Source organism: Python bivittatus, unplaced genomic scaffold (assembly GCF_059951505.1).
Source record: "Python bivittatus isolate LINGU-HERP-01145 unplaced genomic scaffold, Pbiv_v1 ctg000980_np1212, whole genome shotgun sequence".
Lineage (NCBI taxonomy): Eukaryota > Metazoa > Chordata > Lepidosauria > Squamata > Pythonidae > Python > Python bivittatus.
In genome coordinates this window covers 14979948-14997647 of record NW_028277125.1, presented here as the reverse complement: position 1 = coordinate 14997647, position 17700 = coordinate 14979948, and the positions used below count along the sequence as shown (strand labels likewise).

At 39.4% G+C, this 17700-nt stretch overlaps 1 protein-coding gene across 1 annotated transcript in view; it reads right to left on the bottom strand.

Moving 5' to 3' along the window:
- Positions 1-3196: 3196 nt before the first annotated feature.
- The window catches only part of SLC7A14 (solute carrier family 7 member 14), a 29250-nt gene continuing 14746 nt past the window's right edge, over positions 3197-17700 (bottom strand). The window contains exons 3-7 of the mRNA XM_088131784.1: positions 17102-17319; positions 10212-10358; positions 8242-8450; positions 6032-6909; positions 3197-3522 (exon numbers count right to left, since the gene is read on the bottom strand). Of these exons, the coding sequence (XP_087987910.1) occupies positions 3203-3522; positions 6032-6909; positions 8242-8450; positions 10212-10358; positions 17102-17319 (1772 nt within the window). The 3' untranslated portion in view covers positions 3197-3202. The remainder of the gene's footprint in view (positions 3523-6031; positions 6910-8241; positions 8451-10211; positions 10359-17101; positions 17320-17700) is intronic.

Genomic DNA, 17700 nt, shown 5'->3' with positions numbered 1-17700 from the left:
TCATAGAGTAAAAGATAATTTTTAGAGGCTCGATCTCGCCGCTTAGTCCCACTTTTCTTCACTTTTAAAAATTCACTTTAAATTACTTAGGGTGTTCTCTAAGAAGAGTTAAATAGTAAAGGTCCATCTCACCCGGTTGACACACTCTCTTCTTCCATTTGGAGCTGTCCCGGCTTTTGCAGTCTTAATGGCTGCCGCTCCGTCGCTGGTTTTAGGGACTTCTGGATCGACCAGGGACTTTGCGATGTCCCTGGGATCTACAGGACGTGCCCTATATAGTCGCCGTCTCTACGGGACGGCTTGGGTCTCTCGGGACTGTCCAGCATTGGAGATATCAGCTGCGATCTTGGGAACTCCAGATCGCACACCGTACCGCCGCGACGCCAGCTCCGCCTCCTCGAGTAAAAGATAATTTTGTAATTGTACTTATATTTGCTGCAAAGGAAGTTGGAAGCTTCTGCTTTCTATTTTTATTTTTTACTCTTTTTTTCTGCACTTTTGCTTTTTCTCTCTCTTCTTTCCTTTCTTCTTTATTATTTCTACTCTTTATTAGTTTGTGTTAGTTTTTATGTGCTTTATAAAACTTTTAATAAAAAAATTATAAAAAAATAATTAAGACTCAACTAGAACGTATTCTACAATATAAGAAATGGTCAATCCAGTTCCAGAAGATCTCTAATAATGTCCAAGAACCTGTAACATTAGGGAGGGTAAGGAAAATTAAGAAGGTAAGGTGATCATAAAGGATGCCCAATCAAAGAAAAAATAAAGAATAAAAATGAAAAAAAGGAATATATTGTAATACTTTTATATAACTCTATATTAAATCCACATCTGGAATACTGTGTACAGTTCTGTTTGTCGCATTGTAAAAGGTTATAATAGAGCTGGAAAAATCAGGCAGAAGAGGGCAACCCAAATAATCAAGTGGCTTGAGCACCTGCCTTAAGAGAAAAGAAATTTGGGACCCTAGCATAGAAAACAAGCACCTAAGGGGATCAGAAGCAAGCATGCATGGACAAGGAGTTTTTGTCCCTTTTTCTCAAAACACTAGAGGTCATCCAATGAAGCTGATTAAAAAGAGATTTTGAACAGACCAAAGAAAGCACTTCCTTCACACGGCATATAATTCACATGTTGAACTCATTACCACAAGTCATGGTGATGACTACCGAATTAGATAGCTTTAAAGGTAGTTGGGTAAATTTATAGAGGACAAGTTTATTATGGGCATTTAGTCTTTACAAATTAATGCTACCTCTGTGTTAGGAGCTGAATGCATCCAAACACGAATTGCAGGGAAGAATGTCTCTATCACTTGCTTGCAAGCATCTCAGAGACATCTGGTTGACCCGTGTGAGAAACAAAATGCTGCATTAAGATGGTCCTGGTCCTGATCCACAGGCCTATCCTTATGATTTCAGCAATAAAATAAAGGGTTGTGATTTCTGGTACCATAATCTAAACTAGTGTAGGGTAAAAAAAGAAACAGTGCTCAGTGATTCTCCTGAATTTCAGCTTTTACTGTCATGCTATTGAAATGTTACTGTCACTGTACAGATCAGGTCTGTATTGTTCTAATCTATATAATTTATATCAGAGAATGTGGATAACCCAATTTCTAATACTTAGTGACTAAAAAAAAGACAACTAAGCTTTTCAAGCAAACTAACCCAAAATCTTACCATGGTGCAAATCTAGTTCAGTCACATGATGCCATATCATAATTCATCATTGGGGAGTGATGAATTTTACCTTCAAAGAGTGATAAAAAAGTCAAGATGGCAGCTGCGATAGTGCAATGCAACGCACATAAAAACCAGGCAGAGCTTTGATTGCACCATCGCAGATGCCATCTTGACTTTTCTGACCACACTTTGTGGACACCCCTTATTCATCAGGAAGCAAATCAAGGTGAGTGGGGATTAGCCGAGATGGCACAAACAGAAAACAAGTATGGAATCAAAATCCAAATGGGAAAAGTTAAGTGTGCCAAAGTGCAAATATTTTTTGGTATGTGAAAAGTTGTACTTGTTCTACCCAACCACTGGATCTCTATTTTTCCTCTTTCATATTCCTAGGGGACATACTATGGCTCCATCCTGAACATACCTACTTGTTTTGCCAATCTTATCCTTAAAAAAACAAAACACTGATCTATTATTTGTCAGATGACTTGGCAGTCACCAGCATGGGCACAAATGAGCATTTTCTACAGCAAGGGTCTGGAGCCCACATCCTGTGGCCACATTTGCCCCCAGCCCCCTTTTCATTCCCCTGGAACATAATATTTTGTGAAAATTAACAAAAGCAAGAAACCAAATAGATGTAATTAAGATGCCGTTAATTTTAACATATCTATTACACTTAAATTCCAGTGCCTCCAACCCCCCTCTCTATTCAACAAGATTTAGCTCGATTCCCTAGGATGACATCAGAAGATCACTGTCATGCCATCTGAAGTCCAGAGGGGAGGAGAAGGAAAAGAAACGCAGTCCTTGAGTACAAAAAAGGTTGCCTGCTCCTGTTCTTGAGGAAAGCATTGAAAATACTGACATTTTCCCTACCAATGGAACCTGATTTAATCTGTTGATAGTTTGTTGGATACATTTTCTGGTGAAAACTTGAGTCAGTGCAATAGGAGGCATCTCATGCAATGGGTTTCCGAAAGGCTTCGCAAGCTACCCTAGCTTATCCAAAGGATCAGCTACTGTCAACATTAAGTGAAACAACATCGGGGCGGGAGGGCATGTAGAGAGAAATCAGAGTTTTGATTCCTTTAGTGGGACCTTTGGTGGATTCAGGACGAACCTTTGACAGAACCATCCTGAAGAGCAGAGAGTGAGTGATATAATTAATGGCAGAAGAATCCAAACCTTGATAAGGAAGAGTGGTTTGAAATGAGAACTAAAAGAAGTTGCTGCTTGGGTTCACACCACACTCTTAACCTGGTCAGTTAAAGACCTAACAAATGCATTTGCACAATATCTTGAGCTTGCTAGTAACTCATGCGGCTGATCATGTTGTGGAAATGCTTGTTCAGTTAGGCCTTCATGGTTCAAAATATTAATCCCCAAAATGGGTGAATTCAGTAACCAGGTTGAACAGGTTGTGTGAATACAGCCACTGAATTTCAGCCCAAGTGTTAGCTTAGTGACCAAATAAAATAAAATGAAATTGTTGTGTTTCTAGTTTCTAACATCTACTCTGGAGAGTAGTCTAACTCATCATTAGAAATCAACGTGTCTGAGTTCTGTTTGTGTTTGGCTTTGTTTTTTGATTTGCTACTTGTCCGACTGCTTTCCTTTCCTTCTGTCATCTGCTGATAAGAGAAACCTTTGTCATCAGCAGGCTCCCAGTCCTGGTACTTTTCACTCTCAGCAGAGGCAAAGCCTTCTTCAACTGAGAATGGATCCACATCAGCATCGTAACGCTGGTAGGTACTTTGGTGCAAGGCCTCTTCTCGAGCAGTGATTTCCAGTGTACTGTTCCATATGCCGTAGCCAAAATAAATCAGCAGCCCTAGAGAAAAGAGGAGAGAATTTGGCCCATCAATGACTATGTTTACATACCATGTCTGCCATGTTTCATTTTAATCATGGTTTGTCAAAAAAACCCAGGAGCAAGACAGAAAGTCTTGGGGGTGAGAAAAGTAATCATAGCGTGTCTGGTCAACCTCTGTCTTCTCCTCCTTTTTTAGCTGCTTTTGCTAAAGAGGAAGGCTGTCCTACATTATGACTGTACAAAGCTTTGAAGGGCACCTCACTCTGACAATGCTTGAAGTGAAAGAACCCTTCCAAGCTGCTTCATGAAGTAATGCAGGATTTTCCTCTCGGTTCTAAAAGCAAAGCAAGACAGCCATATTGTTTCACCGCCCTACTTCGGAGGCCTCTTCTGGCAGCACCAATGCCCAGAAAAAGCTTTTACACCTCTTCAACATATGTGAAGAGGTTCCTCTGGGCAACCTCTGATGGGGCTGCCCTTGAAGAGTACCCAGAAGCTTCAGCTGGTGAAGAATGCAGTGGTGCAGGCAGTTATGCGTGCTTCTAAAACAGCGCATTACACTTCTGCTCCGTGAGCTGCATTGATTCCCAGTTTGCTTCCAGATCCAATTCAAGGTGCTGGTTTTAACTTTTAAAGTCTTTCTTGGCATGGGGCCGGGTTATCTGAGGGACCACCTCTTCCCGATTATATCTGCCCGTCCCACCAGATCTGGCAGAGCAGGCATGCTCCTGTCTGCTAGGGCAGAGCTCCTCAACCTTGGCAACTTTAAGACGGGTGGACTTCAACTCCCAGAATTCCCCAGCCAGCAAGGCTGGCTGGGGAATTCTGGGAGTTGAAGTCCACCCGTCTTAAAGTTGCCAAGGTTGAGGAACCCTGTGCTAAGGAACTACACTTGGCAGGTTCCAGGAGGCGGGCCTTTTCTGCCATGGCGTCTGCCTTACAGAATATTCTCCCCCCCAAAGTGAGGTCAGCTTCATCCCTCTTAATGTTCCAGAAGTCGCTCAAGGCCTGGCTTTGTCCTCAGGCCTGGAGGTCCCAGTGGACTGGTGCAATTTTATGACGGCTCCATCACTGTAGCTGATATTCACTCTTTCCTGTGCCATGTGGTTTTCATTTTTTAATAATGACTGTTTTATATTGTTATAATGTCTGTTTTTTATGTATTTATTGTTTTAATTAATCGCTGTACACTGCCCAGAGTCACTTTTTGTGAGATGGGCAGCCATATAAATTTGATAAATAAATAAACTTGAACCATGGGTTGTGTATCTGAGGCAACGAGAAGTGCCTTATTGGGGCAAATGCGTTGCCTCACAGCCTTGAGGAGAACAGGGTCATCTCCATAGCATGAAACGCCGAGGGGAGGCAACTCATAGAGGCCCACTGTATTCACGGCCATATAATCGAATAGTTTACTTTATACTGTAATCATTATAATTCAAGTATGGAATATATATATATATATATATATATTATAATTCAAGTATGGAATATATATATATATATATATATATATATATATATATATATACACATACTGCTGGATAGTTATATATTTGGCTCAATTCTGTTCCTACTTTTTCCACAATGAACTCTTTCTCCCCCCTAAAATATGTATTATTTATTACATTGTTTAGCTACAAAACAAGACACCCAGGCAGAAAAGGAACAATGTAGGAGAACGACAGTCTGGAATCTACTTTTTCTTTTCCTTAAGTTTTCCCACTTGTATATTTTTCATAGGAAGACTATCAAAGCAAGCTACACGCATCATCTAATTAACTTTAAAAAAAATGAAAGAGGCCACCTCTTCATTTCCCTCCTCTAGGTTATTCAAGGATTAGTAATTGAAAAAGATAACAATTAAAAAGATTGTTCCTTCTGCTGTCAAAAGGAATAATCTGCAAATGTAGTGAAAATTTAAGTAATGAATGTGATTTAACATGAGGCCATTTTACATAAGGCTCCAATAGTCTCCCATTTAAATGGAGTCTCGGATGGTCCCAGATAATTTTTTTTCAATCCAGTGAAGTTATGTAAAGGCATTCCATAATTCAATATCATTGATTAACTATGGCTTAACTAGAGTGGGTTCACACAATGCATTCTAAGTCATAAATCATATTTTATAAGCTATATCTGGATTCACATTATGCCTTAGGATGTTGAATCAAATGATTTTTGAAAAGCCAATTCAATTTCCCTTTTCCATGCTAATGAGAATAATAGATTTCTCTCAGGCTCTTGACATATGCTGAATAATTCTCATTAGTGACAACTAGCATGGTGTTTCTTCATGGCTTCATAAATCATGAAGCCATGGACAATTGCCTGAACATTTTCACTGTTTGCTACTTGGGGTTTTGAGGCATTTTAAGGTGCTTCCAGGTCATACTCCCAACATTGAAGGTACCATCAAATCAAGAAAAACCTTGAAGGGCAGGGATTAAAGTTTCAATTCAATATAGGATGGCCTCAAGTTTGGAAAGGCAGCTTTGCTTACTCCCATTTCAAATTCAGGACGTACCCACAAAACACCAGACAGCAAACCGTATCCATGTGATCTTTGAAAGTTTCAGCATGAGATAGATGTTCACGAGCATAGCAAATGCAGGGACAAAAGGCAGACAAGGGGCCATGTAAGGCAGCTTTTTGGGGTTTTCTGGCTGTTGAAGGATAACAAAGACCAACATAATGATCAGCAGGACCATCAGGACTACCAGAAGAATTGCCCACCAACTTTGGTCATAAAGATAATCCACTCCAAAGATAATGAAAGAGCAGAAGACAAACATAAGGACAAACAGCAGGAGTACACAGGTGGTAACAGTCTGGCCTGTAGCTGCTGTAGGCCGGTCCATTTTCCCCGGCAGTCCAAGGTGGATTCTCATAGTGTAATATCGTGGTCCTATTAATTTCTTCAACTTGATGAGATAGATGTTTTCAGACTCATCTGCTTCTATTCCTGAGGTCATGTCAACTGTGCCATAGTTGGGATGGTTGATGTTGTAGGTAGACTTATCTGATTTTCCAATTAGCATCTCATTGTCACCCAAGGAAGGGAGGTTCTTTGCACCACAGGTGTTGGTGGGGGGTCCTGCAAATTCTTCCCCTTCACTAACCGGAGAGCAAACTTCTTTTTCACAGTCAGCTAAAATTCCTTCTTTCTTTTTTGTGTGCTCTTCAGAAAGGAATTTGACAAAGCCATCAATATCACTCTCTGGTTGGTATCGCAGAAGCAGGACACATACGGAGACCAATGTGTACGCAAGCAGAGTACCAATGGACATCATCTCTATCAGGTCCCTCAGGCTTACTAGCAAGGATAGAAGTGCTGCCAGAAATCCTGAGACAATGCAAGCTACTACAGGAGTCTCAGTATAAGAACTTACATGGGCCAAGAATCTAGGGAGAAAAGAAGGAAAGTTACATAATATCAATTCCCTATTTGACATCAATGACAGGCAAAGCATTGGACAGTTGGATGAGATAGGATTTCATGCTCTTCAGGTGTATTGGGATACTGTAAAATTCCTAGCCAGAACTGAACAGAGCTATATTGACTTGGAATTCTGTAAGTTAGTTTCCATACGTCTGGAGGACAACACGCTGAAGAGGACAACATGTTGAAGAAAGTGAATGTACCATGTTACACATCAGGAGGAAAGCCCCAAAACTTCCTTAAAACTTTCAAAGAAGAGTAGGGCATAAGGTAAATTTGTCCCGCCTCCAGTGTCCCCAGTTGCAACCCACTTTATTTATTCCATTCGCTTATGGGGCAGGGAAAGTATCTGCAAGGGAAAATATTGGACAAAAGAATCCAGTTCCTCCAGCATACACACAGCTTGCCCTAACATTTAGCAGAATGAGATAGTGGGGAAATAGAAAGAGAAATCATTTCTCTTTCTTAGACTACAGAATTGTGTGTGCCAGATAGCCTGCTTTGCATTGCTAATTTAGCTTTCTACCCTCTGAAAGACCCTAGTAATATTGAAATGAGTCAAAGCCCAGTTCAGTTGGCTTCTCCACATGAAATGGATGACCCTGCATGCCATACACTACTGGCATAGCAATATTCATAATTTGGATTTGATGCATGTCCCTTCTCATTGAACGTTTCAACTCTAAAATAAGCTTCTTATGTTGTTTAGATTTTAGATGTAGGCCAAATATGTTGAAATTCAATTCTCTGTTCATTGAACCATAATGACTCTGGAATATTTACATGACAATAGATAATGGATAATCATCTATGGCTTCATACATGATTGATGAAGTTGTGGATAAAAACCGCACTCATATGTACTTCTCTCCTCATGACTTCTCCAGTGAGGAGATCTCAGCTTAAACCAGAGTTGCCCATTACATTTGAGCTAAAGAACTTAAAGAAGATCCTGTCTTATTATCTGGAGTATTTAATTAAATTAGAATTTTCTGGTTTGAACTTAATGGGAAATTTTAATTAAATGCAAACCACAACCCTCTCCACTGAAGCTGACAGTTGATGGGAAAGATACAGGAAGAACATGGAGCCATTGAACTCATTCAGTGGTCTAAAAATAGTCCGTCTATGTTTCTGCATAACTGCTTTGAGATGTTGTCTCAGCGTTGAAGAAAGCAACCACTTAAGAAGAACCTCAAGGCAGATTTCTTTTTGTCAGGATTTAAAGTATTTCAGGTGTTTATGTTTGTTTGCACTGTGGTTGTCAACATGGTGTGGATATGTTAATGCTTTACCTGAAGAGGAGTCCATCACCGGCCATAGCATAAATTACTCGAGGCATTGGGAAGAGGGAGCCCAGCAAGCTCACGGTCAGCCCAGCCACAGATCCAATAGCAACAATGAACTTAGCCACATAGAATCCATGAGCTGCAAACATCTCCATCAGGGGTGATTCAGTATCAATGTCATTGTATGGCACCATCAGTGTTAAGATAATGCTCACCTATTGAAGAAAATGGGAATGGATACAGTTACAGAGAGAGAGACATGGATGAAAGCAAATTTGAGGTTCCACTAATATTGAACTCCATATACTATTTCAAAATACTAGCATCAAGCATAGTTCTGCTGGTGTTTTCAGTAAAAACTCTGTGAGGAGAGCAAAAAGTTGATACGTATTTTCAGAGGGCTTTTCAGTTGGATAGTTTTTTTCTTTTTTATATATTTGTCTTTGAGCTGCTCTTTCTTTGTTTTTTGTTTGCCTTGTTCTTACCTTTTTAAAATTGTGAGTCATCCAGAATTGTTGGCCCTCTAAGTTGAATAAGTAAAAAATAAAATATGAAATAAAATGCTAAAATAACAAACTATACTATACTACACTAAACTAAACATCTTTTTGGTACTACTATTTCCTGCTTTAAAAAAAAAAAACTCAGAACTTTTAGTTTTGCAGATCTGAAAAGGAGATAATTCAATACTGTAAAAAGAAAATTAAAACCTGCAACAAATGTTAGCTGCCCTTATTATTACTGGTGATCGAGTTCTCGCTTCATTCATTGAAATGAGTCGTGCCCTGCCATTGGCTCAGTTACTGAGAAGTTGTGGAATGTTTATGAATATTCCAATAGTTCAGATTAAAAACAAAACATCAGTATGCAAGGTCAAAGAATAGATGGAGTTGTTGGATAGGCAGCATTTTTACAACAGTTAACTGTAAGTACATGAAAGATGTGCATGGGAGGATTATGCAAATAGGGGCAATATCTAATCCAAGCAGCATGTGCATTGCGTATGAATAATGTGTGTGTGCGTGTATGTGTGTGAAAGAAAGAATGTAAATGTAGAATAGGCAAAGGCAAGATTAGAAACAGCAAACTTATCCCAGTCTTCGTTAGCAAGGCTGGCCTAAGATCTTCTGTTGCCTGGATAGGAGAGTCTGGGTATTCTTCTCCCCTGTACCTCCTACCATCTTTTCTGATTATTTTATTTTGTCAGACAGAAAATATTACAAATACCTCTTTCTTCTTTCTGGCACTAAAACAGTAAGAATAATAAGCTAAATTTCCCATTTGATTGTCAGTTAAAATTCCTTTGGCTGTCTTTTCATGAAAGTCAAAACTAGCTGTTGACCACTGACTTGGAATGCTGCCTAAGGTATTGTCCCCATATTAGTAGAGTAGAATTCCAGATGATTTTTCCCCCAGTAGATTTTTAAAAAAGTTTTGTAATTGTTGATATTTGCAAAGTATGAAGACTTTAAATGTATTTTCTTCCAAGTAGGTAACTATTATGTATCACTGTGCTTCTGAGACTTCTGAAAGGAGTTAGTTGGCCAGCAGATGATGCAGGAACAAGAGGGGCCCTTGGTCTGATCTAGTTTGGGGCTGTTCTTGTACTCTCCATGTATATTACAGTTCCTATATCTGGGCTGCTTAAATTTGGATGACCATGAGAAATACTCTTTGCTCTAGATTTTTATAGCCCAGGTGTGATAGCCCTAATATAAATTGCCAGACTACCTTTTTTAAAAGAAGAAAATGCAAATCACTCTGCTTTTGTTCTTTGAGATGTAACTTATTGTGATGCTGGTTGGGAACTGTGAGAACTATAATCCAATTTGTTCTGGATATTAGGTTGGGGAATTAGCTTCACAGTGCAGGGCTGGTTTGACAACTATTTGAAACAGGGTCTTTTGTTTTGAAACAGCCATCACATGCACCTTTTCTATCCTGTGAAGCAGAAAATTTAATTGAGGACTACTTACAGATACATATGCTACCAGACATATGACCAACGAGGCAGTGATGGCATATGGGATAGATGTATTGGGACTCTTGGCTTCTTCTCCTGTGGTAGCAATGATGTCAAAGCCAATGAAGGCATAAAAACAAGTGGCCGCTCCTTGTAGTACCTGCAAGATATTTACTAACATATAATGTTGCCCATTAATACTATACCTGATGGTTAAAGTTCATTGTATCTTTAGTTAGAAGTTTCCTTCCTGCACTGTCTGCAAATCAATGTAGCCCCCTTGTTACATTCTTCTATAAATTTCCCTGGGTTGAGCAGAATAGCTTTACTTACTACTTTTCTCTTATTCCCCTTCCCATTTTTAAATAATGGAATAGTTGGGCTGCATGGAACAAGAGGAAACCGGATGCAAAACAAATAAAACCTTGCAAACTAGGGATCTTTTAATTAAGAGCATCCTGTACTTCAGTAATGTTTCTCAGCTTGCCAGCAGAAGTGCAGTTCTACAGCAAAGAAGGTAGAATTTGATACCAGGCTACTGATTATTTAAAGTTTCATAAGGTATGCACATTTTTTGTTTCACAAAGCAGCTGTAGCAGAAATTAAGATTCAAGATGCCATAGTACACTGAAAGATAACTATAATAATGTCATACATATATTTTTCCTGACAGGATGACCACAACTTTAGAATGGGGATTTTCAGTGGGAAAGAATATAATAGAAAGCACTGAAGTGTATTTTCCCTGTAGTGTTGTCTTCATCCAGACACAGGCTACCCATTCAATTGCTTTTTGATTTAAAAAAGACACAAAATTCCATATAATGTGCAGTTTAAAGCAATCCTTTGGATTTTTCCTTTGAAAGGATGCTACTTATTCACACATACATGAGTTCTATCTTGTTACCTGGTTTAAATAGGGGTAGAGCCTATTATACAGAAGGAAGGAAGAGAAAAGAAAGTGTCTCAGGAAGGACAGCAAGAGAAGCAGTAATAGTTTTCCTTGCAATGCTGTTAAAACTGTATGCTTCTTCAAAGCAAAGCAATACATAATACGTTCTATTACCAACAAAGATTGCTTCCAACTCTGTTTTTTATCTAGCAATAATGATTTGGAAAATAAAAGGCCATGTCTTGGGGGCATCAAACTCTTTTCTCTTGTGCATTTTCTGAATCAAATCTTCAAGGGAAAGCAGTAGTTCAAGAAAGCAACAGTTAACCTAAGCTCTAGACCAGAGTAGATATTTGCAGTCTGTACTCATGCTTGGTGGAAAACTTATCTCAAGGAGGCAGGGAATCCCACTCTCATTTGAGCTTCCACCTAACTTGCAATATATTAAATACAGGTAGTCCTTGTTTAGCAACCACAATTGGGACCGGCAACTTGAAATTTGCAAGGCAAATGTTGGTGTGGGAGATAATTTCAGTCTGACATATGTGTTTTGTTTTCGTAACTGATTCTGCATATATGCAGAATGGCATTGGGTAAAATGGGTTAAAAAAAAATTAATCCCTCCCCCGCTTCTTTATACATTATGTCATGAATGTCAGGTTGTAGAGTCCCTTGGGAAGTAACAGGAAAATAGAAGGTGACCCATTTTCTGTGGATAAGCCAGGATGATTACACAATAAGAGAAGACATGGGTACATTCTATTAGATAGCCCCACATAACAAACCTGGTTTTTGCTTGTATCACTGTTCCTCTCAAAGAACTACTCATCTGCCTTTTGGTGCTATGCATTTAATTATGCATTGCTTAATTAGTTTGTTAAGTCACCAACTCTTCAGAGAGCAAGATAGTTTGTTTATGGATTGTTAATTTCACCCTCCTGAGCAATTCCCTTTGGGCCACTTTTAATTTTAACAACTGAGGAGGGAAGTGTTGTCTTTTTAGTTTACCTGAATGAAATTCAGGCATGTGCTTCAGAGGAATGTTAATTTGAAAATGACCGGTAAAGAGAAAAAACATTTCTGTACATAATAGGTCTCTACCTAGAGAAGAAAGAAAAAAACTGAGGAGTGTAGGAGTTGCGGGGGGAGGTGTTTCAGGGAAGGGGTTCAGACAGGAAAGAGTTAATCAAATTTAAACCTGCCAATCTAGGTAGAGGAGAGAGATGGGCCAAATCTGGAAAATTCAAATTTAGAGCAACGAAACTGAAGCAGAAAAGTCACTGTCTCTCCTTAAAAGGGGTATAAGCTCCATTTTGCCTTAGTCCTTTTGCCTTCCATCACAGGGAGATGCACCTGCCCACTTGGAGAAAAGTTGGAGAATTAGAAGGAAATAACCATCAAGGAAAATATGGAACTAGATTCAAATTAGGATCTTTGTATTTATACAGGGGAGTGATCTAGGCTGTTTCTTTGTAACATCAGTTCTATTTTGTTCTCCTGTATTATGTGTCTATGTGCCTGAAATATTAACTGTGAGTTAAAGCCTGTAAGATTCATGAAACCTTCCATTTTTTCCTTTCCCCCACTGTCTTCAATCCTCAGTTACTTTCTTGAGCCAACCAGATGCTGCTGCCAAGGTCTCGTCCTGAAGTCTGAAGACTGTTGGGATCTGAATGCAGAGGAACAGGTTGCAGCTCAACCCTGTAGCTGTAGGTATCTGGGTCACTCAGGTCTGGAGATGTTCCATCTTTAGTCCTAAAAGGCTGCACTTCCCCCTTATGGACTGGAATATAAATTGGGAGTCTTCTTGGACTCCCAGCTCCTGCTTCAGGGGCACAGGGCAGCTGTGGCCAGGAAGCACAAAATCATCTAGTATACCAATTGCACCCATTTATGGTCAGCTTGCATTTGGATTATTGCAATGCTTTGTATAAGGGGAGTTCTTGAAGACCACACAGAAGCTGCAGCTGGTCCAGAACACAGTGGCAGGAGCAATTACAAGCATGCCACAATATACCCACATTACACCTTTGCTTCATGAGTTGGTTACCAGTAAGCTTCCAAGTATAACTCAAGGTGCTGGTTATCACTATAAGTTCTTCCTGGCATAGGGCCTGGTTATCTGAGGGACCATCTGTCTTCTGTAGTTTCTGCCCATTCTATATGATCTGGCAGAGTCAGCTTGCTCCAGGTCCCATACATTAAACAATGTCACCTGATAGGACTCAGGAAGCAGACCTTCTCTTTTGTAGCACCTACTGTTTTTTTTCCCCAGACATTTGTTTTTTGCATAGTTTTGAATGGTTTTATATTGTAAGCTGCTCAGAGTTGTGATAGAGTTGGGCAGCTTATACATTTAATAAAGAAAGAAATGAATTCCTATTAACAAAAAACTCTGGATGTATTGAGGTTGGTAGGATTTAGAGTCCAAATAACCTCTGGAAGACAATTCTGCTCTTACTAGCAATGTTGTTACATGTATTAATGCTGGGAACCTCACTGACTCCTACTCATAAAAGAAAGCATTTTAATCTCCCTACTGAAGCTCCCAGTTCTCCAGAGAATATTTTGAAGGCACATGAGATGCTGCAAGTGTTAACTGAATCCCCATGGAGGGTTGAGCAACACAACAAAAAACCTAACAAAAGGTTGGAAAAATCTACTTGCATTTGAAATAAATGTTATTATTCCACAGCCCAATGTGTTTTGGACTCAAATGGTCCTTCAGGGCACTGTGCCTAGAATACAGACTCTACAGGACTTAACACAGAGACCCAAGAAAACATAAGGCAGACAATCATACCACAGATCAGAAGAACACAGTATCAGCACCAACTCAAAGCAGAGGACAGAGCAGCCCTCAATAGTCTAAGGAAGGACCAAACCATCATCATCCTCCCAGAAGACAAAGACCGAACCACAGTTATTATGGAAAAATCACAATACTTGCAAAAAGCCAAAAAGTTATTAGAGGACAAAGAAACCTACATCCCAGTTAACATCAACCCAATACAGAAACTAGACAACCTAATCAAGAGAACCCTTAACAACCTAACCAAGAAAGGCCAGATCACAAAAGAAGAACAGTGGTGGATGAAAAGCAGCAGACCCATCCTCCCACGCTTCTATGGATGACCAAAAATACACAAGCCTGACATACGCTCCAACCAACTGTATCTTTACCACGGACTCCAACATACAACATAGCGAAAGAACTGACAAAAAAGCTTGGACATCTCACAGAGAAGAGTGAATATTCTATCAACTCCTCACTATAGTACCTCCAGAAAATCAAAGACGTACACATCGATGAAGATGAAATTATGGTCTCATTTGATGTCACAGCACTCTTTACATCCATAAACCCAGAACTAGCAAAAGAATCCCTATCAGCAGTACTACACAACACACTCGACCTGACCAAATACACCCAGATCGAAACACCCAGAATCATGGACCTCATCAACCTCTGCCTCACTACCTATTTTCAGTTTGATGGACAAATATAGCAACAAATCAGAGGCACATCCATGGGATCACCACTGTCAGGACTCATAGCAGAGATTATAATGCAACGCCTAGAAGCTATAGCACTTCTGCACATACAACCTAAAGTATGGATCAGGTATGTACATGACACCTTTGTTATAATAAAAAAGGAACAACTAGAGAAGACACATGAAACCATCAACAACAACTTCAAAGGAATAAAATTCACCAGAGAGGAAGAAAACAACATGCTACCCTTCCTGGATATCCTCATCAGCAGAGGAAACAACAGTAAATTAGAAACCCAAGTCTATCAAAAGACAACCCACACTAATCAAGTGCTCCATTACCAAAGTAACAACCCAACCTCCCACAAGAGGAGCTGTGTAAGAATATTATTCAAATGAGCACAAATGCATTGCAGCAACCCAGAACAGCAGAAAAAGGAAACAAACCACCCATACAACGTCTTCCAACAAAATGGATATCCACACAACTTTATCAAAAAGTGCCTGGCCACTCAACCTACTACAACACAACCAACACAAGCTATGAAAAGGATAACACTGCCATACATCAGAAACGTCTCAGAAACTACCAACAGACTATTACAACCACATGGCATTACCATAGCACACAAACCAACTAAAGCCCTCCAAAACATCTTATGCAAACCTACAGCCCAAGTAGCCCAAGAAGGAAAAACAGGAGTCATCTACAACATACAGAGTAAGGACTGTAACAACCACTATGTAGGACAGACAGACAGAAGTCTTGCAGAGCACATCCATGAACACCAACTAGCAGTCAGAAGACATGATGAAAACTCCTTAATCTCACACTTAACCATCGTTTCAACTGGGAAACTGTCAGCACCTTAGATCAAGCTAAATGCAAAAATGCAAGGGAATTCCTGGAAGTTTGGTATTCAGACAAGGCAGCCATCAATAGGCACATAGAGATAAACAACATCTACACACTATTCAAAAGAGACAATAGAAAGGAAAACAAAAGACCAGAACATCTTCTCACCAGCAATCATCACCCAGATAAGCAGAAATTAATACCAGGATTATCACCAGACATACAATCAAGCAGTAAACAATACCCTAATCAAGGAACTCCCAGAGAGAAAATACAAAACAAAACTCACACCCCCACCAACACTGGCAGGGGATGCCACAGTATATAAACAGAGAGCAAACCCCATTCCACTCTAGCACTGAAGATGTTACCTAGTCGGGTAACAAAATGTTCACAAGAAAACAACCAAACTCAGAGAGCCCCAAGGACTCCACAGTTCAACCCTGAGCTACACATATTCTCTTCTATTGATACAGACTCAAGCATAGTGGCTTTTGAGTCCAAAAGGTTAATTGAACATCACTATATTTTATTTCATTGAAATGACAAAAGTAAAATAAATACGTGGAAGAGAAGCTCTGTGTACAAAGAAACATGCATTGTCTGAATTTCACTTTGCAAAATACTGGCTCTGTCTCATTATTGACAAGCTAAAGGCGTGCATCTACAAGATGAGAAGGCAAATTTTGCAGTTCATCCTAGGACAGCAAGGTGTACAAATCCAACTTCAGCTACAAAATATTGTTATGGTTAGCCCATTATGTTTAGAATAAAGGAATGGGATATCTCAAGCATACAAGCTGAATGACAAATAAACTACTTCTAATGTTCCCAAAATATTTCCTTCAGCAATCTAATTTGTAGAGGAAATGCTTTTTATTTATTGTTATTGTTGGGCAGTTTAGATTCTAATAAGGATATTTCTTATCAGTCTAAATGTGGTCAGGGTGAACGGCGCATATGCTCATTAATTATCCCATTATGTCAATTTTCAAAACAGATTTTGTTCTACTTTGTTCTTTTAAATAAACATCTATCCCAAAAGTTTCTGTTTTATGCACAATTTACATATTTTAATGTATCTTACGCAATTAATACTATAAAGATTTTTCTCATGTTTGTAAACAGAAATTTACAATCTGTTCTACATTGTCCTCTGTATAATTTGAATTACTTTAGCTTTCACTTAACAAATAAAGCCCTAATATGCATCATTTGGTACATAAAAAGAAAAGGCTCCTTTGAGTCAAGTTCTTGGTCACTTCACAGATATGTCTACATAGTTTTCTAGACAAAAATGGCGGAAGAGTTTGCTATGCTATCATCTGGGACATTTTTTCAATTTCTGAGTCTATCCCAATGCCTGGAATTCTCTGATTGTCTCCCATTGATATTACTAACCAGGCTGAATGTTGCTTACGTTCCAAGCCCAGACAATCCACACAATTTTACATTACCATCTCAAAAGTACACCAGTTTTATGGAACTTTCTAATGAAGAATGATGGATAGCAATGAATTCTGTAGCAGAGTCTGCTTAAATGGGCTGTGGCATTTCCATTTAGTCAGAACCGTTGATAATCTACTGTCAACCATCTAGAGATCTATCACCAGTCCCCAGTTTTCCTTCTACCAACTTGACATAAAATATTCACTCACCCCTGACCATCCAAATGGCAGGAACTGCCCCTCAGCCCAGTTTTCTCCATTCACATAGATGAATCCAGCAATCATGATGAAGATCCACACAGCCAAATTGATCACATTCAACACATTGTTAAATCCCACTGAGTTCTTCACTCCCAAAGCAACGATGATAGTTACAATCACTGCAATAACCAAAGCTAGCAGATCAGGGTATGACTCTTCTCCTTTACCTGCAAAAAGAAAAATGATGAGGAATTCCAGAAATCTAGACAGAACCAATATAGTGGCAGAGAAAGTCTGCTTCTGAGAAGCTTTCACTCTAGGCATTTACTACCATGCTATGCTATGCTCATTCACATGTTATAGAACGGTTACATGATAATGCCATCATGTAGTTGCCCTCATAGCTTCTCTGTGTTTTTTCCATTTTGCTGGGGACTTTTAGAAAACTGATTTTAAAAGAACCACTTGCCCAATCTCCACAGTTGTTTACTATATTTTCCTTCCAGAAGCGAAGGGCAAAATGGTGGCCTTTCCCATGCCGTGCACAGAAGTGGGGCAGAGTAGCAATTGCGTCTTTCTCCAACACTGGTGATAGGACAGTATCTTTT